We start from the raw sequence: 25,658 nt of genomic DNA, 5'->3' as shown, positions 1-25,658 counted from the left end.
TAATTCTATAAGTCCAAATAGTAATAGTAGTGCCTCTTATTCAGCCATTACAAATATGGCTTGTGCTTAACACTGTCAAAATAATCAAGACATTTTAGATACTAAGCTAAAACTAAGTGATGTATATAATGAGTCACTTACAATCTATTAAATTTAATTTCCTGTGCTATGCAAGAATGGTATCACCCACCTAACGAAGCAAAATTACCCTTTACACAATTCCTAATAGGTTTTTAAATGACAGAAATCAAGTTAACTTTTTGTCTCATACAATTCCTCTGAACATTTTATGTATTATAGGTATAAACAGCAGCAAAAGCCTTACCATGGACATGATCAAATCCACCAACAGCATAAAAGATATGCAACAAGGATTCCATTCAGACAACAGAACCCAGTAACCTCTCCTTGCCTCTCAGCAGGCACACAAAAGATTTCAGCTCACCAAAGTATGGAAACAAAAATAGCCCTCAAATATCTGTCCAGACTGTTCACCATTTATCAGCTTTATTATGACAGTAACTCCTGGGGTTGGAAGCAATATATTTACTAGTTACTCTTGTGAGTAACAATGGCTCACAGCAATTGTTTTAAAGCAACAAGAGGTAAGGTGTTACCACTGATGAAGTGAATATTGTTAATACTTTATTAATGCTATCACCAACCTTTAAACAGGTAAGGTATCTTGGGGGTTTCTTCGAGTTTTATTGTTATATTACTCCTTAAACTAATGCTATCACCTATCTTTAATTATTTAAGGTTGACAGGGTGAGTGGACAAATGTTCTGTATTTTTTTTAAAGAGGAAAATACAGACCCTGTATGACAAATCAGCATGATATCCTGTCTCTTTCTTCTCCAACAGCTATACAACCACAAACAGTGTGGAAGGCTGTATAGTATCTTCTACAGCATTCCTTTTCTCTTTTAATACTTTTTCTAATATCTCCATCCTGTATTGATTTATCTCTGCTGCTTTACACACATTACACTAAAGATTGGGTAAAAGGTAAAGGTGAAGGTAAAGGTTCCCCTTGACATTTAATCCAGTTGTATCCGACTCTAGGGGGTGGTGCTCATCCCTGTTTCCAAGCCGTAGAGCCAGCGTTTGTCCACAGACAGTTTCCGTGGTCACATGGCCAGCGCAACTAGACATGGAACACCATTACCTTCCCACCGAGGTGGTACCTATTTATCTGCTCACATTTTTACATGCTTTCGAACTACTAGGTTGGCAGGAGCTGGAACAAGCGACGGGAGCTCACTCCGTCGCGTGGATTCGATCTTATGACTGCTGGTCTTCCAACCTTGCAGCACAGAGGCTTCTGCGGTTTGGGATTCCACAACAAATATGAAACTAATGAGATATTGACTGTGTCTAGTCATGTGACCAGATACGCAACTGATACCTTGTTAATTAGCTGCATTTTGCTAAGAATACATGCATGTTCACTCACTCCAGAGTAAAAGCCCAATAGGCTTCTGGCCACTGTCACCTAAATGGTACCAGCTAATCTAGATGGTGTCTGAAGTTGCAGTCTATAAAAACCCAACACTGACATTTGCTTATTTATTTGATTTATATACTGCCCATCTTATTAGGAACCCATTACAGTGGTTCCTTGACTTACGAACACCCTGACTTACGAACGTTTTGAGTTACAAACAGCTCCGGGCACGAAATATTGCTCTGAGTTACAAACGGAGCTTTGACTTACGAACGGAAAAAGGCAGGGGGAAGAGGTGGAAAATTCAAACCATTGGTGGCAAAGAGGCTGCTTCTTTGTAGCTCTTTCGCCCCAATGGTTACAGTAGGCTGTTAGGGAACATTTTTACTCCTGGGGCACAGAAGGACAGGCAGGACGGTGTGGGTCTACTCATGAGTAAGAGCCGCCGAAGGCACGGGTCGGAGGGGCTTCATGGCAGCGAAGGAGGAGGAAGAAGATCCAGTCGGGTGCCGCTGCTCTGGAAGCCAAGGAAGCCTCTGCAGCGGCTTCCGACTGGTAAGGTGCTACTTTTTCCTTTTAAAAAAGTTGATCTGGGTGGGTTTTGGAGGGTCAGTTTGGGCTGGGGGTGTTACATTTCTGTGTTTTGTTTTTTGGTGGGGGGTTTGCAGTCCCACGTGGGACTTGCTCCAATGTTTATTTTTGGAAGAATGCTTGCTGGTTGTTGGTGCATCCAGGCTTTAAAATGCAGCTTAGACTCAGGTCTCCACCCCTTCCCATGCTCTCTTTTTGTGAGGAATTCAAAGCCAGCAGGGGATGGTTTCAAAATTTCCAAAAGAGAAGTGGCATCCACAGCACTGTAAGACATGGGGAGGCTGCAAGTTCTGACCATGATACTACAGAAGCCTTCAAGTTGGACTTTGCCAAATTCATCAAGGAAGAAGGCTACCTCCCCCAGCAAGTCTTCAACTGCGACAAGACAGGGCTGTTCTGAAAGAAGATGCCCAGGAGAACCTACATCACTCAAGAGGAAGAAAAATGCCAGGCCAACAAACCCATGAAGGACAGATTGATCCTTTTGTCTGTGCCAACGCCACCGGTGATCTGAAGATCAAGCTTCTGCTGGTGTACCACTCCCAGACTCCTCGCCCATTCCAGTGAGAGAAAGTTAACAAGGCCACACTGCCTGTCATGTGTAGGGCCAACTCAAGAGCTTGGATGACAAGGCAGCCGTTTATGGAAAGGCTCTACGACGTCTTTGCGCCCACTGTGAAGAATTATCTTTCGGACAACCAGCTTCCTGAGAGGTGCCTTCTGCTGATGGACAACGCCCCGGCACACACCCCATCCTTGGTGGATGATATCAACAAGGATTTCATCAGGGTCAAGTTCCTCCCCCACAACACAACACCTCTTCTGCAGCCCATGGACCAGCAAGTGATCAGCAACTTCAAGAAGCTGTACACAAAGGTACTCTTCACCAGATGCTTCAATATCATCGAGGAGACATCCTTGACCCTGAGAGTTCTGGAGGACACATTTCAATATCTTCCACAGCATCAGACTCATCAACAAGTCCTGGCAAGATGTCACAACTAGGACCTTGAACTCAGCCTGGAAGAAACTGTGGCCAGAATGTGTCACAAACAGTGGCACTGAGGGGACTGATTCACAGGTGGTGAGGGACATCGTTTCCATGGGTGAAGGCATGGGTCTGGATGTCAACAAGGACAATGTAGAGGAGCTGGTTGAAGATCACGAAGAATTGACTACAGAAGAACTTGAAGAACTGCAAACTGAGCAGCAGAAGGCTATTGTGAAGGAGCTTTCCACTGAGGAAGAGGCACCACAGGTTAGCAGCGAGGAGATAAGATCCATCTGAAAGAGCTGGACCAAGCGCCAGCAGTTCTTTGAGAGGCACCACCCAAACAGGACTGTGACAGGAAGAGTTTTGGACATGATGAATGACAACATGGTCAGCCACTTCAGAAAGATTCTGCAGCGCAGGACAAAACAGACAACATTGGACAGATTTTTCACCTGGATGGAACCTGCAGCGAAGAGACAGTGACAGGGAACCCCTGGAGATGATGACTCAGAGGAGGGGACCTCTACCTCGCAGCGATGACCATCTCACCATCCTCCAGCCAGAAGTCACTGTGATGTCCTCCAGAAGACACCAAAAGCTAAGTGGCCTCCCTTTTGTTTTAAAAGGTGTTGGTGGATGGGTTTAAAAGTTGCTTGTTTCATGTTAAAATGTGTTTTGTTTAAAAGTTGCTTGGTTTAAAAATGCTGTTGTTAAAATGTGTCAGTTAAAAATGTGTTTTAGCCTCCAAACTCTCTCCCCCCCCCCATCTTCTCTCTCTCTGTCTTCTCTCTTTTTGTACTTAAAAGCACAAGCCTTTGTCTGAGGGGTCTTTGTGCCCCAGTGATGACCTTCTTTCTTTCCTCTTTTCCCCTTTATTCCCTCCCTCCCTCCCTCCTTTCCTGCCCTTTACCTAAAAGGTGCTTGACTTGGCTCGGCTCGGCTCGGCTGAAAAAGCGCTTTTCAAGGTATTCTGTTGTTTTAAAGGTGTTCTGTTTGAAAGGTGTTCCCTCCCTCCCTCCCTTTTTTAAACCTAAAAGGTGGTTGTTTTGGTTTTAAAGGTGTTCTGTTTGAAAGGTGTTCCCTCCCTTCCTCCTTCCCAGCCCTTTTTTTACCTAAAAGGTGCTTGGCTTGGCTTTCGTTAAAAGGTGCTTGTTTTTAAAGTTGCTGTGATTAGAAGGTGTTCCCTCCCTCCTCCCCTGCCCCTTTTTTTTACCTAAATTCATCTTAGGTCAAAAGAAGAAGAAATCTTCCCTAGTGGTAGAGTATGGATTAACCAACTTTGCATTAGTTCCTATGGGAACTAATGCTTTGACTTAAGAACCATGCCTTGACATAAGGACAAAAAACAGCCGGAACGGATTAATCAGTTTTCAATGCATTCCTATGGGAAATGCTGCTTTGACTTAAGAACATTTTGACTTACAGCCACCGTTCCAATAGGGATTAAGTTCTTAAGTCAAGGCACCACTGTACTCTTGGCAGGTAACACAAAGGAAATCAGACCCACAATATCATCACACATGCCTCAACAATGGTATGAAATAACGGAATAAAACAAACAGCAGACATCAGTTAGACCTCTCTGTATGTTATGTGCTGTAAAGTAGGAACTGACATCGAGCAAGCCTAACAGGGTTTTCAAGATAAATGAAATATTTAAGGAGTGCTTTACCAGTGCCAACTTCAGTGAATTTCCATGGCTGATTGGGGATTCAAACACAGATCTCCTGAATCCTAGTTGTCACTCTATCCGCTATACCAACTGAGTAGGCCTCTAAGACACCACAGTATTTCAGTTTTTGTTTTTCTCATACATACCAAAACAGATTAACAAGGTTCTCTCTTTGAAAACAGTTAATCTATAAGACTGGAAGCTGGATTTAAATGAGAAATTCCATCACTATAATGCGAGGCAGTGAAGTTTCCTATAAATTAGCCTAATTCATGGAAAATCCACACACCCCCTACACATTGTAGTAACGGACACAATTTTTATACCAAGATGTGGGCAGTTGTTATGCAAGGTGAACATTCCCTCACCTTGGGCAGCAAATTTTAGGTCTCATGAAAAGTAACCAATTATTGTTTATTTAACTTACTAAACATTCTTATTTCTCCTGCTAGAGATGTGAAGTGTTCAGGGGTTCAGCATCCTGTGCCAAAATAACTTGACTAGTTTGGGTGCTACACTCTTTAACATGGGTTGGTGGGGCTAATGCCACTTCTTTCTTCAGTACAGGCAACAGCAGGTCTAACAGTAGGTGTTCCAATTCCCTTTAACTTTTTGCACATAGCATAATGAAATAATACATGCAACTTGCAACAAAAGAAAGACAGCCTTTTAAAATAGCCCAACATGCAATAGGCAGTACAAGGGTGGTAAATTAGAGATGGCATGGCCATTCATGAGGGAAAGGGAGGAAGGTGATGTTTTCCTGCTTCCTGCTTTTCTACTCCAAGCATCTGTTCTGTATTTTCTTCTGTATTTTTAGAAGTAAATTGAAGATAAAATACTGGAATGGTCCACATGGGGAACCAAAAAGTATTTTTCTTGCATTTTTAGAACATTCTCACACTACAAAACGATGGTAAAAACTTCCTGACAGTATCAAAGTAATAAGTAACACAACAATTACTTTTGAGCAACTCAAAAATCAGCAGTATTCTACTGCAACAAAAAGAATAAGAGAGGCAGAATAAGATAGTTGTTCACATCATAACAACTAAAACTGATATACAGAACTGTTCTTCCCAGAGGGAAGCATATTACTATGTTGCTTTATCCTGAAATGAAATAAAATCAAAAGTAAAATATGTTTTTATTAAGTTTTAGTTTCTAATGTTGTTTCAAGTGGAAAATACATAACAGTAAAATTACCTTTGAAGATTTCAAGTTCTTTCCTATAAAATAAAAAATAAAACATAATGGTCACAGACCTAGCTGCGCAAAACATTTTATAAACAACAAAGAAAGAAGATTCTATAAGTAGGATAAGGAAAAATTCTGTTTGCACAATTAGAGTTGCAAACAACTAACGAGCAATAAAATTCATCACAATCCAATCTATAATTAATCTATTTAACTTCTATTATGTCCGGTTTCAAAAACTGCTCTGAATGAATAAGAAAATCATTTAATCTATGCAGGCATCAATATAATAGAACTGACATTATTTACTCATTTGTCCAGCTCCTAAACAGGTTTCTTATTTTTGCTGCTGTCAATTTTGAGCCAAAAATGGAGCAGTGAAAGTATAAAGAATCATGTAAGTCTCATAATGAATACACTCAATATAAAATATCAAAAACATACTAAACTACAGCAAGATAAACTTATCCGTATGCACCAGGGTCAACAATTCACACACCTGAAGGTCCTGTTAGACTACATACTCCAACATAAATGCTGTCTAGAAGTCTAATAATGACAGCTACATTAGCTGCCAGATATTTTATGCATTGTTTTAACAAAAACATGTTGTTATTCAAATAGATTTTACTCTGCTTGTGTGTATCTGTGCAAGACATTGCCACTGTATGCATATGTGTACTGTCTTCAATGGATGGAAGGACACTTTCAAAGTATACATTAAATTCATAGACATGTACACCTAACCAATGCCCTCCTTACATGTCACAAGAATGAATAGAGATGTCACAATACAGTAAATACATTCTCAAACACACACACACACACACACACACACACACACACACACACAGAAAGACCTTCAAAATACCAAGTCTGAACATTTTTGTCATGAAAATAGCAATTACTTCACTTTTCAAAAAACACCTCTACTTACCCTCTTTCCCTGAAAATAAGACCTAACCTGAAAATAAGCCCCAGTGTGATTTTCCAGGATGCTTGTAATATAAGCCCTAATTCAAAAATAAGCCCTAGTTAAGTGAAACCCGGCCATCCACCATTATACACCACTGTGTAGCAACCAGAAGAAGATGACATTACTGTATGTGACAGTTCGATTTTTGGGTCCTTTCTTTGTTCAAATAAATCAGGAAATTTCTGCACTTTAGGAACAGAAGTAAGATTTATTGAAGTGTTTAATAAATAAGCAGTGTCAACAAAGTTATCCCAATGTCTTTCTCCTTTTGACAATGGGTCAGTCAGGGGCTTCCATTCTTCATCTGGGAACGGGTTCTTTTCACCGGCATTCCATAGACCCAGCCAGTCTATAGACAAGTTCTGGTCTACCGCTGTTCCCGCTTCACCTTCCAGCAGGGGCACGGTGTCCTCATCCCGGTCGTCCACCCACACGGAGCATCCAACGGGTGTGGGGGTCTTCCAGGGTAGTCCTTCTTCCACATTTCTCTCACTCCCCATTCCAACCTCTCTCTCCTCTCTCTCTCTCTCTCTACCTTCTCCTTTTCCTCTCTCAGCCTTCGTCTCCACTCCCTGGCTTCTGCTTCTCCCCAATATGATGGTCTAGGCCAAGGGGGAATCTCTCTCCTTCTCCTGTAATCAGCCTCTTCTTTGGGTACCCTCAGCTTTTCCAAGCTCCTATCCAGGGATCCTCCATCCAGATCTATTCCCAGCCTGGAGGCAACTGTTCCTCCCTCCTTTTTATATCTGCTGCTCCCGCCTCTATCTCCACCCTCTCCTTCTATTCTGTTCCTGCCATACCCCCCTGAGTTCCTTCAACCGTTAACCTTCGTATTTCTCTCTCTAACTCTTGTTTATCTGTCCCTCACTGTTCTGTTCTCTTGGGGGATGAAGTGGGTAGGGTCTGTATTTCTTTCTCGACAGTGTGGGGGAGGGAACGGCACTCCAGTGAGAGGGTTACTGCTCTCACCCCGTCTCACACTGTATTTGAATAAATTTAGATCGTTGTACATGAAAAAAATAACACATCCCCTGAAAATAAGCCCTAATGCATTTTTGGAGCAAAAATTAAGATAAGACCCTGTCTTATTTTCGGGGAAACACGGTATTACTATGAAAGCTGAAAGGCAAGGGTAAAGAGCAATGAACACAAACTAATCCTTAAAAGACAGTCTGGTGAAGGAACACTGAGAGACAGATTAGGAGATACAGTACTGTACTGACAGATCACTGTTGATAAAAAGTGACAATAATCAAAGAAAAAAATGTCGGGAAGAATCAGAAGTTTCTTGATTTTTGACATGTTAATTTGAGCCTGTGATGAAATATCAGAGTGGAAAGACAGACAGGTATTCAAGAAGAGAAAACAACAGCATCAGGTAGAAAGTTGAGATTCAGTTTGATACCATCAGCATCCATATGGTACCTAACCAAAAGGATCTGCTGAGGTACCCGAGGGCAGGAGGAAAGAGACAGCCCGTACAAATAAAATAGCAAGGGGCTAGCAAACCCCGAACAAAGAGAAAAGAGGCACAGCAAGCACTTCAAGCAGTAAAAACTGTGCTAGAATAAATCAAAAAAATAGAAGAGTAGCTAGAAAAAAACATGAAAACCTTGAGGCAGGAAGGTAATCAGGCATCAAATATACAAAAGGTAGAAAAGAGAGCAAAAAACAAAATTACAGTAGGAAACTTTGGATTTGTCTGTGAAAAAAGTAACACCATCAGACAGCCTGAAACAATGGTCTTTTGCAATTTCCTTTTCAGTATCCAAGAGACAAGTAGAAAGGAAGTGTTATATGAGTATCTATATATTTAAAAAATGGTTAAAAACCCAAAGGCAATTTTTGTCTGCCTGTCTCTTACTTTTGCAAGAGCACTAATATAAATCATTACTCCAAGACATAAAAGAATGTCTTCTGAAAAGATTTAGGCTTTAGATGTCGCATCTAATCATTATCAGTAAAATCAGCACAATAATTTAGTGTTGTTCCATTGTAGATTTTAAAATTTGCTACTGGCTGAAAATTCTACATGTGACTGACTGACATACACAAAAACCTCCAAAAGGGAAACCAAATTTATGACAATAGGGACATTTCAAATATAAAGAGTGACATAAGCCCTCAGAAGTATCAATCTCTAAAAATTCTAATTTCTACTATTTTATTTTATTTTTTTAAACATCCACCAAGAGATGTTTTCCGTCAAGGCAAAATTTATCTGAACAACTCTTTACTTAGAGTACAGATGCAGAGTTTCCATGTTCACATAAAATGTAACATTCCCTTTACTTGTATTTTATATGCACTTTCTCTTGTTAATAGTAAACAATTCTAGCATGCTTCAAGACAATGTTTAACATATGACATTCTCTCTGACAGAAGTCTTCTAAGAAGCTGCCATTCCTGTAAGAAAATTCTGAAAGGAGTTTATTTCTTAGATTCTGCTTTTTTTAAAAAAAACTATGCTACATCATACAATGACCTCTATTTCCTATGTTTAGAAAATACACAGCTTGAATACAGAGCAATGCCAAGTTCTAAATGTTGCCAAAAGGCACAAAAATGTTAAAGAACATCATCTTCCATAAAAGAGTGCTAGGCAAGGAAGAAAGACCCAAGTTTGAACTAAAACTTGAAATAAATGAATAATCCATGTGTGCAAAGTTCCCTCTAAGCTGGGTGCGTGTGCATGGGCATGCACCTCTACCTCCCTCCATGCAACTGTCTTTCTACTACATGCAGCAATAGGATTGGGTTCCAGTTATGATGGAACACTACACACTCTGGGGAGGAATTAAGGGCACATGCAGGAGCAAAGTCACAAGAGAGGCAGAGCCCCGCCTAGCAGAGCTGAAAGTTAGAGGGTACATTGCATATGTGCATAGATTAACTGCTTGCATCCTGGAGGTAATAGTTAATATATAAGGTCAGAAGCAAATACGGATAGAGAATTTGGACTTAGGAGACCAAGGTTCAAATCCCTGCTTATTCACACAGCTTACAACAGAAGCCTTGGATCAGTGTGTCTCCATCTAACTCAAACAAAAGCTTTTTTACCTTCCTATTTTGCTACTATTTATATTATATGCCTCAAGCAATTCTAATTAATTAACTAATCTGCACTTATTTGTGCTCCAACAAACTGCAGTGTACTGAAACAGAAACATTACACCTGAACTAGAGGCACTGAGTGACTGAGGAAAAAGCCTCATTTATTTGGTATCTGAATATATGCTGCAATGTGAGGTGACATTACAATTCTAGACAGCTTCCTTTAGCAACACAAACATCTAAGGAAATAGTGTAAAGAGGAAGTGTCATCTTTATTACCATTCATTCTTCCAATTAGCAATATCTGATCAGTAATTCTCTGACAATACACACTCTTGGGTTTTGGTTGCTGCATATTCATTTATTTTAAAGATTATTACTCACACATGCCCCATCAAGTGATACTTAATGCAGCTTACAAGGCACGTAATAATACAAAACCTCCAAACGCATACACAACTAGAAGCCCTTGGTCCTCTGGCTGATTAATGTGGACAGAGCATGCCTTTCTTCTGCTCTCCAGCACCAGGGAAACCAAACTTTGGAACCAAGTCTTTATGGATAATCAGGTAGGGGGGCAATTGCAACTACTACTTCTCTAATGAATGGAAAGGATAAGGCTGCTCTTTACTTCTTTCTGAAGGCAGGAGGTACAGTTCCTCTCAAGCTAGTCACAGAAGCAAGTGCTTCCCCATATAGCAATAAAGGAGAACATACGGCCCTCCAGATTTTGCTAAACTAAAGTTAATGTTATCCCTCATAGTTATGCTGATAGGAGTGGGGCTGGGCTGATGAGAACTGTGGTCCAACAGTACAGTGGGGTCTCTACTTAAGAACGTCCCTACTTAAGAACAATCCAACTTAAGAACAGCTCCATTTGCTAAATTTTGCTTCTACTTGAGAACAGAAATCCAAGATAAGAACAGGAAAAAAAACCTTTCCTGCTCTTTTTTTAACCTTAGGTCATCTTAGGTTAAAAAAAAAATTCTCCCCCTAGTGGTAGAGTACGTATTAACCAGCTTTGCATTAGTTCCTATGGGAACTAATGCTTCAATGTACGAACACACCTCTACATAACAAAAAAACAGCCAGAACCGATTAATTGGTTTTCAGTTCATTCCTATGGGAAATTTTGCTTCAACTTAAGAACGTTTCAACTTAAGAACATCATTCCAAAATGGATTAAGTTCTTAAGTAGAGGTTCCACTGTAGTTTCTATGGACGGAAAAGAGCAGATACGGATTAAATGGTTTTCAGTGCATTCCTATGGGAAATGCAGATTCAACATAAGAACTTTTCAACTTGAGAACCATCTTCCAATACGGATTAAGTTCTTAAGTAGAGACCCCACTGTATCTGGCTTTGAAAATAAAAGGCATGTGCACGTCTTTATACATTTTTCTAATTTTTAAAAACCTCTTTTCCTTAAATTTTAGTTATCTAGCTGAATCCTGAAGATGTTTTTCTGCTTTGCCTGTGATGACTGCAATTTCTACCTCCAACTCTTTTTTCAAAGGATATAAGACCACTAGCTGGCTGCATAGCTCAATGTGTTGGTTGCCACGCTGCAGAGTGAGAGGTTAGTAGTTTGATTATGCTCCTGGGTAATGAGCCAGCCTATGTAGCCTTGGCCAAGCTACATTATCCCAGACTATCCCCAGGAGAAGAGAATGGTAAACCACCTATGATTACTTGATACCTAAATAACTTTGGAAAGATTTGCCATAAGTTGGAGTTGATTTGACAGCACAAATTGTAAGACTACTAATGAAAGTGATCTCACTTATCTGTCAACATAATTTCTGAGAAGACACCTTTTAAAAATCATATGTCATCGTTGCAGTTCCAATTCCAACTAGCCTTACAATCAAAATCAAGCTGGACTAACTTGTGACCAGCTGATCCATATATATTTCCAGCAGTCATTTATGTTATGTTATCCTCACTAGGTACCTGCAGTGAACTAGACATCGTAATATCTCCAAAGCACTGAGTGACAACACGATGAGCAAATATATTATTTAGTCGCACAGAAATATCTTGGTCCCTGCTGTTGTTAGCAATATTTAATTCGTTATCTATGCCAAAGAAATAGTGCACTAAAATTATGTAATACCTTTACTACACTGGAATAATTTTGACAAGATGTGTAATATGACAAAGATAAATTAATAAAATATGAAAATCCAAAATATGTGAAGCCTTTTCTAGTGTGATTATTAGTGGGATTGTGCAGCATAAACTTAAAATGTTTACTCAAAAGAAAGTCCCAGTGACTGAATAGGGCTGACTCCCTGGTAAGAGTATGCAAGATTGCAGCCAGAATCTCTTGGTTAACTAGAAATGTTGTAATTCCTTTTCATGCAATTAAATATTCTGAATCTATACACACCCAAGAAAGGAAAAAGAAAGACACTGAGAAACTTATGCTTGAATATCAAACAGAAGGGATTTATTCAATTAAAATCAAATATAAACGTTAACATGTTAGCGACTGAAATCCCGTCACATAACTTACACGTGTGGAAGGTTGATGATGTCACTAGCCAGGGATGATTTTCAGTAAAGCACCCTACTTCTGTTCCACAGCTTTTCCAACTAATCTCTTCTGTATAATCTTTTTCGCTGCCTGGAAGCTATGAAAAATATTTTGGTAAAAAGCTTACCAAAAATCTTTCAAGCATCATCCAGCAGCACAGATTTTTAGGAATTAAAGACATCCTCCTTCCACTCTGCAGTTTTCATGCAATGGAAGATATCACATAGTAGCTCGAAAAGCTGCAGTGCAGAAACAGGAAATTTCAAATTACCAAAAATTTTTCCTACCAGTGATGTCATCACCCTTCTGCAGGTATAGCTATGTCAATAGGATCCCAGCCTGTATTTTCAGACTTACCTTCTAGTCTTCTTGTAATTTTCCAACTGTATTGCTTGCATGTGCTTGTACCTTTCCAACTCGCACTGTTCACAGAGATCTTCAAGATACAGTAAATGGTTCTCCATTTCCTTAAAATTCGCTTCCAACTGAACTATGTAATAAAACATTCAAATATTAGAATAAGTACATTTCCATAGTTGTCTATCATCTAAGTTGCTCTAAGTAAAAACCTGAAGCAAATGAAAAACCTTTCTCACATGCGCAACAAGCAAGTTTCTGTGGGCAGTGAGACCTAGAGAAAGGCCTCTCCTGGGCAGACTAATATGGGATGACTTAGTCTTTCAGATAGCCTGCGCTCAAGGTATATAAAGCTTTAAAGGTAGGATTTCAAATTGTGCCAAGAACCAAATCAATAACCACCGAAGCTGCTGTAACAAAGGCATTTTGTGCTTTCTGTCAACAATTGCAAAATTTGGGGCAGGTGAAGGTTCTAAACAGTCTTCAAAGGCAGCCCTACGGAGACCACATTATACCAGTTCTGAAACGATGCAACAAAAGCAAGTTTCAGCATAGTTAGCTCAGACACCTCCAGAAAGAGGCACAACTGGCACACTAGCCTGAACTGCACACACACACTCCTGGCCACTGTCAAATCCTGGTCATCCAGGCTCAGAGCCAAATCCAAGAGTGCACCCAAGCTGTGAATCTAAGAGTTCCAGGTGATTGTAATACTTCACTGAAAGAAGTTTCAATCTCTCTTCCCTGATCTGCCCTTTGACTGACCAGAATCACCTTTGTCTTCTCTGGGTTGTACTACATTTGCATTCCTCTGGCCCATTACCAATATGAGGCACTGGTTTAGAATTAAAACAACTTCTATAGATTTAGATGGAAAGCAAAAATAAAGTTGAGTCTCATCAGCATACTGATAGCACTGAACCCTGATATCTCTCAGAAATGTAACATAAACACTGAAAATCATGAGCCGATAAGGCAGAACACTGACAGACCCTAAAGGCTAGTGACTGAGGCACTGGACAGGAATTCATCCCAACACCACCACCTAAACTTATCCCTCTAGGAAGGATTAAAACCACTGTAAAAGAGTGCCTTCAAGACCCACCTTAGAGAGGAGGTCCATGAGAATATAATGGTACATTATTGAAGGCCACTAGATGTCCAGCAGAACCAATAGAGATATAACTGCCTTTATCCAGTCCCACATGTAAGTCATCCATCAGCTATCTCTCTCCCATAACCAAAACTGAAGCTAGACTGAATTGGGTATAGAAGATCCGTCCCATTCAGGAGCATCTGGAACTAAAATGCCAGGACACGCTCCAATACCTTTTCCAAAATGGAGACTACTCAGTAAAATGGCAGAGTTCAGGGAAACCTTTTTCTATAGATATCTTACTAGCATCTCTTTCAGTTTCATTGAAATAAGCCAACAAATTTTAAATAGATGCAATAAGACCTCTGTAGAAAGGTTCCACTGATTCAATGGGGCTACTCTAGTTGTTACTTACTACTGGATTTCAGTCAATGTAATAAATCTGAAAATAAAATATGGTTACCTATCCATTCCATATACTAATTTCTGGAAAAGTAGTCATTGAGCATCCCCTAGTGGGCAGCTAATTTACATGATTAGAAGTCCCTGTATTCTTCTATCCACAATGCGCTTTTCAATTCTCAAGTATTGTAGCTTTCTTAGCTTACATATCACAGTAAGTACTTTGTAAAAAAAAGACTTTTTTTTACAAGTAGTAAATTTGTTAACTGCTGCAATAACCATTAACATCAGCTGTATTACTGCAATGCAGTTAAATTAGTTTTACAAAGACAAAATACAACCAACACCATTGTAAGACACAGCCCAAATTTCTAGTCAGTAATGATGCAATTTGATCTTATTCTCCCAGATGACCTGGATTTAGTGTGATATTCCTAGCAGCATAAATCCTACGTTGAGGGCCAAACTTCACGTTATTTCAGCAGATCTATTTGATCTTTTAAACAAATGTGAGACGTAGAAACTCTAACAAAAACAGAAAAAAACACTGAATATTGTTCTGTAAGGTGATATCAACTGGATTGGGAAAAAAGTACAGAGAAGGGGTGGCACTATTCCCTGCATTATTTTCCCAACATCCTCCCACCAAAAGTTGTCATTTGACCTAGAAAGGAGAAAGATGGATGTAATCATGCCTGAATATTTTTCCTTTGCATAGTAAATACAGCTTGCAGGAAGATGAGGAAGATTAAAAGCGCAAAGGAATATTTGAACAACTTTATCCCCCCCCCCCTTCTCTTTAGCTGTATTTAATTAGGAAAGACATCAGGATCTCCTTAGCTCAACACATAGTTTAACTTCAAGATGGGTGATTCAAAGGTAGATTATTTAATTTCAAAAGGGTAGGCACATTAGTCTGCTGCAGCACAGAGTCTTTTCTACTTTATTAAAGATTGACAAATGTATTATAGCATGAACCTCTGTGAGCTGTAGCCTATTTTATTAGATTTATCTAATTTAGAAGTGGGGAGACAATAGCACTCTATAAATTGATCCTATGATATATTTGTTAAGAAGCCCACTTTTGTTTATTAAGTGTTGCTGACAATAAATATTTACTTAAACTAGACATGATGTCTTGAGTGTGTGTGTGTGTGTGTGTGTGTGTGTGTGTGTGTGTGTGAGAGAGAGAGAGAGAGAGAGAGAGAGAGAGAGGTATTAAGTCCAAATTGCAAAGCAAAGCAAAGCATGCTGCTTATATACTGCCCCATAGCACTTCAAGCACTCTCTGGGCGGTTTACAAGTTAATTATGCAGGCTACACATAGCCCCCCCCCCAGTGACCTGGGTACTCATTTTACCGACCTCGGAAAGATAGAAGGCTGAGTCAAACTTGGGATTGAACCCTGGGTTGTGAGCACAGTTTTAGCTGTAGTACAGCAGTTTAACCACTGTGCCATGAGGCTCTTCAAAAGAATGCTCAGACATAAAGTTTACTATGCAATCGCAAGGTCAATCCTCTTGCAACTTATGCTAGCTTTCAGGAATGCACCTAGTAACCACTTTAAGTTTCCTGGAGGAAGAGTAAATCCAAATGCACAAAGACAAATACAACAAGGCGTCTTGCTAAAATATATAAAATATATAAGAATATATAAGTCAATCACTCTAGGATTCTCATTTGCTTTTAAGTAACGTAACAGAAAACAGAACAGAATTTTTAAAATCTCTGAAATAGCTAGCTTATAAACCTTTCTGTCGCATCAAAACATTTTTTCAACCCACAGAAAAATGTTGCAATGTGAAGCATAGCCAATTAGCCACCATGCCTTCAAGGATTCTCTCTTCCAGTTTTAGTTTTCCGCCAACACACCAGGCATATTCAATGGCTACTGAGCACGATCAGCCCTCACTGGACTATTCTGGGTTACACACATACATACAATTCTTCCAATACTTCTGCAATACTTGAGATTTCCCCCCCCCATGTGACCATGCATCCATCTTGTTTCCCAGTGACCTCACTTTACCCTACTAAACACGAATTCACTATTAAAAGGAGTGATGTCTCAGAAAGCTGAATAATCCTAATAGATGACCCTAATTGGAAGGTGAAGGAGAGCAACTGTGCTGATTCTACTGGCTCACTTAGCTGGCTTCAGCACCATTTTAGTAGAGCTAGCCAAAATGCAGCCTTCAAAATGGTGTTTCACCAAGTGTACAGGCTGAAGGAGAGAGCTGTGGTCCAGCAACATCTAGGGGGCCACACTTTGCCAGATCTACATTATCATACTCTTCTGGAAGGGCTCTCCAAATTAGGTTTCTGCAGACTCTGTTCTGCCTTGGCACCTTTCAGGAGGGAAACCAATTCCAGACGGCAGGGCCAAAGAGCTACTACTCATGGCCTGAAGATGCCACAGGGATACATTGTGTGTCCCACATCTTTTTATTTTTATATGAAGTCACTGGGAGAGTTATCCAAAAGTTGATCTAAAAAATCACCATCATACTGACCATTCTATCTCATCCATTTAGGCTTACAAACCCAAGAAGGTCTGGAAAAAAATTTTTTTTTACTTCTGCTCCCGTATCCCCTAGACCAGGGGTCTCAAACATGCGGCCCAGGGGCCATTTGCGGCCCCCCAGATGATAGTTTGTGGCCCTCGCCTTGCCTGCCCCCCCAAAGCGCCCACACATTCTCTGCTGTCAAGAGTAAAAAAAAAAGCCTTGCCTCGCTCACCGGCTCTCTCCCAAGACAGCACCTCTTGCACCCTCCATCCAGAACTGCAGCCTGCCAGCCAGCCCACCTGTCTGTCGGCTAAGGAAACTCCTGGGCGGCTTCCTTGGGCTCTTGCTCCGCTTGGCGGAAAATCTGATGCGGCCCAGCCTCACCCAGACTCTGTCTCTAGTGGCCCCCAGGTAAATTGAGTTTAAAACCCCTGCCCTAGACAGTGACCACAGACATGGTGCAAAAAAGCAAACTTTTGTCTTGGTGCAGTACTACAATATGTTACATTTCTTGAAATATGCCTTTAAGAATATTTTCTAAAAACTAAGTTACAAATCCATAAAATTAATTGGAGGAAGAAAAAGCAAACACACTTACCCAGGCCAGCTGTTGTGGATTCCAAATCTGCTAAAAATACTGGAATTTGTTGAAGCTGTTCTTGAAGATCTAAGAGGCTACTTCTTTTTTTCTCCCAATGGGCAGAAAGCATTACAACTTCACTATCTATCAGCTGCAACCAGACATCATCATTATGAAACATGCACCATCTTTTCAAGCATCTAAGCAGACTGCTGCTATGACAGCCACATATTAGAGTATTATGTATGATTTGATAGCTGCTGACTTCTGTTCACAATCACCAGATATACTCAAGTAGGAATAAAAGGCTAACAAGTAATCTACAGCCATTACTACCACAATTTATATACAATTATCTTTTGTAACATTTTTTTCAATTTCAAAACCAAAACAGAAATCAAAATTATAACATTAGACAAAATCCTATTGGTGTTTACATCAGGTTTTTGTAACTTGTGTAACAGCTAACTGCAGCTTGTTGACAAGTTGCTGTGGCATATCTGGGCTGCATAGCTGATGTCACAGGCCTAATTGTGCACTCAAGATGCACTCCAGTACCTTGTCAGTTAGCCGCAATTAGATGTGGCAAGTTACACAAACCTTTCACAAACAATAGCTGGATTCCCGCCAATATTTTTTCAACTACTTCAACCATATCCTCTAAGCAGCAATGTCTCTATAGTTTCTCCTTAAGTTAATAAATACACCATTTGCTTTACTTTATTACAATCAACTAAATTTAACATCAGTAATAGTTCTTCATAATATTGCTATATTCTGTTTTCTATTCAATCCGCCCCAAAGCTGCACGGGATGGTGGCTCAGGGGCCATCTACACATGCATGTACCATGCACGTTTCCCCAGTGCGAAGCCATGGAAAGCCTCTTCTTTACTCCCATTTTCATTATGGACAAAACAGTTTGCGAGGAAAGAACAGTCTCTACGAGACTGAAGAAGCTCCCCCATTTTGTCACTAGAGATCCTCACTGAGATTTTTTTCTCTGACAAAATTAATGTAGTTGAAAGGAATCACCTTCCCTCAATAAAAAAAAACTACAAACCATTTTTTAAATAAATGTATTTGCAAAGGCTTTCACGGCCAGGATCTAATGGTTGTTATGGGTTTTTCGGGCTCTTTGGACGTGTTCTGAAGGTTGTTCTTCCTTGGCCGTGTTCTGAAGGTTGTTCTTCCTAACATTTCATCAGTCTCTGTGGCTAGCATCTTCAGAGTGCTGTCCTCTGAAGATTCCAGCCACAGAGACTGGCGAAACGTTAGGAAGAACAACCTTCAGAACATGGCCAAAGAGCCCAAAAAACCCACAACAACCATTTTAAATAAATGTTTTTCATATTAATTTCTGAAAATGCTTTACCTCTCCTGCTTTTGCACATTCTTTTGCCCCTCTGTGAAGAGCTGCCCACGTATCTTCGTACCTTCACAAAAATATATAGTAGTAAGATTACATGTTATACTTAAGACAATGGTGACAAGAACACCTGATCATGCTGACTACTTGTTTACAGTAAAGAAGAACGATGGCTTTAACAATGCTTTGTTTTTGTGGAAATATACTGAAAAATCCAAAGCTGGTCTTTTAAAGTGAATGGGATATGCTCACCACAAAGGGTATGATTAAACAGTGAGAGAAATGTGAGTTCACTCACATTCACATTCACAAGTTGTGAAGTCACACTGGAAGTAAAAGTTTACCAGGGACAGTTTGAATTAATGGGCCACACAGGAAAGCTTTGTTTGCAACTTCTTAATGTAGTTATCTTATAGGCCAGCAGGTGGTGCAGCTTCATAAGAGCTACTTAATAAGCTGTAATAGGCTGTAAACAAGGAGAGAGTGCAGATTTCCTTTCCTTTTCTGTTTCTTTTTTCCCCCTTAGATGCTCTAAATGCATCAGCACTGGCAACAAGTTGTTTTTTAAAAAGAAATTGTATTATTTGCAGCCTGGAGGGATAGATCTTTGCCCCTTCCAAGTCACACTTTTCTACATCAATTCAAGTAATCACACCATCTGAACTAACGTGAATGGATCCATTTCAAAATAAAGTGAAGCCCCAATGGCGGAGATGAAGGGTGAGTGGGGATGACTCCAGACTGATTAGTCTTTCCTTTTGTATCATGTGATCAATGGGAAAAATGCAAATCAGGCTGTCCCAAGCCCATAGCATTTCCCACATTTTTGCCAATGGGCACACCCTAACCTGTCCCACTGATTTCAATGGGCCTCCACTAAATAGTACAACCACTGGGTTTAGCACAAGGTTGCCAAGAAAAATAACTGTTATTGTATTAAATTCAGCAGTTTATTTGTAGCATTTTTGCTTTTTTTAACTGCTTCACTTAAAAAACTGAGATGATCAAGTTTTTTTAAAAGCATATTTTCAGAATTTATAGACTCAGTACAGTTCTAGGAATATTTACTTAGATATATTGACCAGAAAATATAATAGCTTTGAAGCTTTAAAACTCTGAAATTAAGTGACAAAGATTTCTAGTACTGAGGAGTTTCCCTCACAAAAGCCTTAGCAGAATTCCAAATTTCCATAATCTTCTTAAATACCATGGCATCTAAAGATCTGAGCTAAAAATGCATACTGTGAATTTCAGCTAAGAAACATAGGTACTAGCTTATCTAATCAAGTTAAACAATAGATCTAACTGGGAGTGGTTGTAAACTGATAATTATGTGAAATTATACACAAGCAAAATGTAATAAAAACAATAACCCAGAAATAGAATTACAACGAGGTACTTACCTACTCAGCAGCACTAATCCAGCAGAGAACTCTGGCAAACTTTGTACAGTCCTATAATAAAAATTGAAGGACAATATTAACCAAAATGTAGAAGCATTCTCAGGTTAATTTTTAGATTCATCTTTTTCATAATTATCTTTATTTATTTAATACATTGATAGACCACCCATTACCTGAAGTTTCTCTGGGAGGTCCATAATATTAGACATGCAATAAAAAACCTAATACAGTAAAATAACAACTAAAGAAGGAGAATATAAAAAAAATGAAAGCAGCAGTATGGTACCAACATTTTTAGCTTATAAAACAAAATTAAAATATGTAGCACAATAAAATTAGAAAATGCCAGAGAGAATTTTAAAAGGTCTTCACCTGGCACCAAAAATTCAATAATGCACCATCAGGTGAGTCTCTGGGGAAAGTATTCCACAGATAGAAAAGGCCCTCTCTCTTGGAGACAACCATATCACATATTTTCATGGAGTTACCAGATAAGGGCCTTGGGGGACAATTTTAGTGTCTGAACATATAAATAAGATGCGCAAGAACTCACAGCTCCAAAAGTAAGTTACAAGTCAGTTTGGGACCTCCCCTCCCCCCAACAATAACATCAATCTTTTTCTATGGCTACAACATTCAGCTCCATTTGCTTGGTCCCAAGGATACTGTAAGGTGGGACATCTAATGGCCCCCATATTCTATTACATCCTCCAAACATATAGCAGCTTCGCCAGAAAGCTGATCCAGGAATGTGTAGTGGCCATTGCTACAACTGCAGCTCCCATCGCAACAACTAATTTAAAGACTGATTCTATATTTTGCAATAATTGGCACAATAAATTAAGATAAAACCTTAATATGTTTTTGTAAATATCAAAATAAAAAGTAGAATTCTGCCAATATACAGTGGATATAAAAAGTTTACACACCCCTGTTAAAATGTCAAGTGTCTGTGATGTAAAAAATGAGACAAAGATAAATCATTTCCGAACTTTTTCCACCTTTAATGAGACCTATGAACTGTACAACTCAGTTGAACAACAAACCTTTTAGGTGGAGGGAAGTAAAAATAAAAAACTGAAATAATATGCTTGCATCTGTGTGTACACCCTCTTATAACTGGGGGTGTAAGCTGTGTTCAGCAGTAAACAATCACATTCAAACTTAAGTAGCAGTCAACATACCCCTGCCATCATTTAAAGTGCCTCTGAGGAATCCCAAATAAAGATCAGCTGTGCTAGTAGATCTTTCCTGACATTTTTAGTCACACTCTACAGCAGAATCCATGGTCCGAAGAGAGCTTCCAAAGCATCAGAGGGATCTCATTGTTAAAAGGTATCAGTCAGGAGAATAGTACAAAAGAATTTCCAAGGCATTAAATATATCATGGAACACAGTGAAGACAGTCATCACCAAGTGGAGAAAATATGGCACAACAGTGACATTACCAAGAACTGGACGTCCCTGCAAAATTGATGAAAAGACTAGAAGAAGATTGGTCAGGGAGGCTGCCAAGAGGCCTACAGCAACATTAAAGGAGCAAGTACTGGCTGTGTGGTACATGTAACAACAATCTCCCGTATTCTTCATATGTCTGGGCTATGGGGTAGAGTGGCAAGAAAGAAGCCTTTTCTTATGATGAAAAACATCCAAGCCCAGCTAAAGTTTGAAAAAACACAGCTGAAGTCTCCCAAAAGCATGTGGGAAAAAGTGTTATGGTCTGATGAAACCAAGGTTGAACGTTTCGGCCCTAATTCCCGGCCCAAAAGTTAGGTTTGGTGCAAAAACAACACTGCACATCACCAAAAGAACACCATACCCACAGTGAAGCATGGTGGTGGCAGCATCATGCTTTGGGGCTTTTTTTCTTCAGCTGGGACAGGGACTTTAGTCAAGGTAGAAGGAATTGTGAACAGTTCCAAATACCAGTCAATACAGTACTGGCACAAAACCTTCAGGCTTCTGCTAGAAAGCTGAACATGAGGAGGAACTTCTTTCAGCATGACAACGACCCAAAGCATACATCCAAATCAACAAAGGAATGGCTTCACCAGAAGATTAACATTTTGGAATGGCCCGGTCAGAGTCCAGACCTGAATCCAATTAAATATCTGTGGGGTGATCTGAAAAGGGCTGTGCACAGGAGACACCCTTGCAATCTGACAGATTTGGAGCGTTTTTGCAAAGAAGAGTGGGCAAATACTGCCAAGTCAAGATGTGCCATACTGATAGATTCATACCCCAAAAGGGTGAGTGCTATAATAAAATCAAAGGGTGTTTCAACAAAGTATTAGTTTAAGGGTGTGCACACAGATGCAACCATATTATTTCAGCTTTTTATTTTTACTTCCCTCCACCTAAAAGATTTCAGTTTGTTGTTCAACTGAGTTGCACAATTCATAGGTCTCAATAAAGGTGGAAAAAGTTCTGAAACGATTTATCTTTGTTTCATTTTTTTACATCACAGACATTTGACATTTTAACAGGGGTGTATAAAATTTTTATATCCATGTATTTTCTTAAAACTCTGATCCAATGAATAGTATTTATGCAATGTCATGTAAATGGCATGCAATTATTCTCATTTGTTAAATATATTTTGCTTATGAAACAATGTTTTTGGAAGTCAAAGTACCCAATATTACCTCTGTTTACTTGTTTTGGCTTCTCTTGATTTATCACCCAAAGTCTTCAGCCTAGAAAAACACATAGAACGAAGCAGTAAGGCAACTAATGAGAATGCCATAGATAAGAAGAGTCACTCCTTCACTGGCACATTGGTTACATTCATACATCACGGTGCATTAAGCACTGCAGATGTCAAACAAAGCATGGTTTGTTTTCCCCACTTCTGATTCATTCCTCTTTCTCTTTCACTGATTTGTTTCTCAACAAGCACCGTAGATGAGGAAAGAAGTCCAAGACAAAGCACAATTGCAGGTTCAGATGCTGTTACAAGCTGTGGTTTACACAAGCCAGTGCTCATAACTCAACAACAAACCACAGGTTCTAACCATAGTTTGAGTACAATTATCAAATCATGGCTTGTCAGATTTGTATAAAAATTCAACAAAACAAGCCATAGCTTGTTATCAAGTACAAATGCAGCCATTACATTTAACAGGGATTTTTTGAACAGATGGCCTCAAAAACTGCCAGTCTGATATTGGAATCTCTGTTTCTGATATCGAAGATATCAAAAGCAGCACTTTGAACTATAATGAGAAACAAACACGCACCAATTACAGCCCTTCATAATAAGTATAATATTATTCTGTCTTTCTATGGATATTGCTATTCTGACAATCTCACTCTGTAGCTGGCTGGGTAGTTCAGGGAGTTGGATATTTGGCAGCGGAGCCAGAAAATAATTGTTTGACACCTACTGTCCTTCCCAGGAAAAGGGACAGCCTATATATCCTTGGGCAAGCTGTACAGTCCCGGAGCACCCCCTCCCAAAGGGACTAGTAAATCACTTCTGAAAACCCTAACCTTCTTCTGTACTTTTGGAAGCTTCCGGGTTAACTACAGGGATGTTCCAACAGTTATAAGAATATTAATCCTTTTGGAGTTAACATGAACCACAGTGGCCAGACTACCTCTAGGAATTGTGGCTGAAGAACTAAAAGGTATTTTGTGCCATTCTGAAACTCAAACAACAAAGCTAGATGAGGATGAACTCCCAAACAATATGCCCAAGATACTCCTATTTATGGAGAGTGCAACACAATCAGGAATAAACTATAGAGTTCCTTCCTGGATACAAGAAACAGGTTTTCATTTTGTCAGGATTCAACCTGATAGACTATCTTCTTCCATATTTCCTTGCCCAAATGTTAAGATTTCCTATCAAGGATGTCTTCTCAGCGCCACAATTGCCAGAGATCAGGCAGGTGACAACAACAAAAATGTGGTATTGCTGACTTCATCTGTTGTATGAAGAACATCCACCTTGAAAAAATCCACTTACTACCAATCTTCTCAGGTTTAGGCATCAGGCTATGTTCCATCTGTCCATTTTTATTAGTGTATATTTTGAGAATGGATAATGAGAGTTGTCTACTCTGCTGTTATACCTGGATGATTGTTTACTAGCATCTTGATATGTGTTATAGCTGTTCCGTTAGATTTTTGCTAGGTTTATAAACGATTCTAGAATGCTTTATGATGGTGAGTATTCAAAAAAAATTTCAAAAAAATAAGCTGTCCTTTCTGGAAAGGTACAGGAAAAGTGAAGCAAATTCCACGAGAACCTCTGCTGTTAGCAAGTTTTAGGAAAAAGTACAGAAACTCCCCAGCTTACTATGTAAAGAAAAATAAAGAAAGATTTAATTTTCCAACATCCCTTCATTTTCAAACTATTCATGGTTTCACAAAACAACTATCCAAGTGAGTTAACTGTAGAAGACACATGAAAGAAATTGTAGGAATTGTATCTACTTCTTTTATGTCATCACCTCCTTGTTCTGAGTGAACACAGGTACTTATTTTGTAAGAACATATATCACATTCTGCCTTTTGCTACAAACATTTCTGATTTATCTTTTAATAGGATGTCTGCCAGTGCCCACTTTCACTTGCATCTGTCAGCACAAGAAGACTATTTCAGCATGTTCATCACATAAGTGTATTTCAAATTATTAAGTCTAATGAGAAGTCATAATTTTGATGCAGTGTTACACTTGTAATAAATCATTTCAGATATTTAAAAGAATGTTATAGAACAGCTTCATTCCCATCTCCCTCAGAAGTCAAATACATTGTCAAGTATTGAACATAAGCGGGAAGGCAACCCATCTAGGAGAAGGAAAACTCCGACTTCAAACCTCCACTGCCTTGCTGCCATATCCACAGATGGAAAAGGCTTCAGGAGTAAACCTCGAGGCAAAATCCAGAGCCAGAGTCCCGGAGGCAGTTCATGTCATTCTGGCAACTCCTGTGACGTTGCTGGAACCAGTTGTATTGGCTCTTGTCTTTCCACTGGACTATTTCAGCAATGTGGAGAGGGGGGATTTGCTGCTTGGGTAACAGCCTATCATCCATATTATTCTACCCAGGCTTTGTGCTCTGAAGAGGACACTCCAGCTTCGCATACAGCATCGAAGTCCTCCATACAGAGAACGTTACCATAGTCCCTCGAGACTGAAGGATGCCTCTGATGAGTCTAAAATACTATTAGTCTGTACACTGAAAAAATATAAACTAAAGAAGCAGCCTGTGTAGTCATGAGCAAGCTGCACAGTCCCAGATTGCCCCAAGAAGAAGAGAATAATAAACTTGATCGTTCTCTACCTAGAAAACCCCAGAAAGGGTTGCTATAAATCAGATTTGAATTGATGGCATGTAATTATTATTGTTAAACTACAAAATGTCTATCATACTATAGAACAATAACTGAAATAGTGTACACAGAAATTATAGTGACATGGCTATACAGTACTTTGTTCAAAATTAAGCATCAGAAAAATCTAAGTT

The 25,658-nt window shown here is 39.4% G+C and overlaps 1 protein-coding gene across 1 annotated transcript in view; it reads right to left on the bottom strand.

The window, feature by feature from the left end:
- DTNBP1 (dystrobrevin binding protein 1) overlaps positions 1 to 25,658 on the bottom strand; it is a 69,527-nt gene that overhangs the window by 42,275 nt on the left and 1,594 nt on the right. Inside the window, exons 2-7 of the mRNA XM_020798588.3 lie at positions 22,829 to 22,879; positions 20,184 to 20,234; positions 18,787 to 18,847; positions 17,431 to 17,563; positions 12,828 to 12,960; positions 5,911 to 5,933 (exon numbers count right to left, since the gene is read on the bottom strand). Of these exons, the coding sequence (XP_020654247.3) occupies positions 5,911 to 5,933; positions 12,828 to 12,960; positions 17,431 to 17,563; positions 18,787 to 18,847; positions 20,184 to 20,234; positions 22,829 to 22,879 (452 nt within the window). The remainder of the gene's footprint in view (positions 1 to 5,910; positions 5,934 to 12,827; positions 12,961 to 17,430; positions 17,564 to 18,786; positions 18,848 to 20,183; positions 20,235 to 22,828; positions 22,880 to 25,658) is intronic.

The sequence above is a fragment of the Pogona vitticeps genome, chromosome 4 (assembly GCF_051106095.1).
Source record: "Pogona vitticeps strain Pit_001003342236 chromosome 4, PviZW2.1, whole genome shotgun sequence".
Classification (NCBI taxonomy): Eukaryota; Metazoa; Chordata; class Lepidosauria; order Squamata; family Agamidae; genus Pogona; species Pogona vitticeps.
Note: the sequence above shows the minus strand (reverse complement) of the source record. Positions and strands in the feature narration are given on the sequence as shown.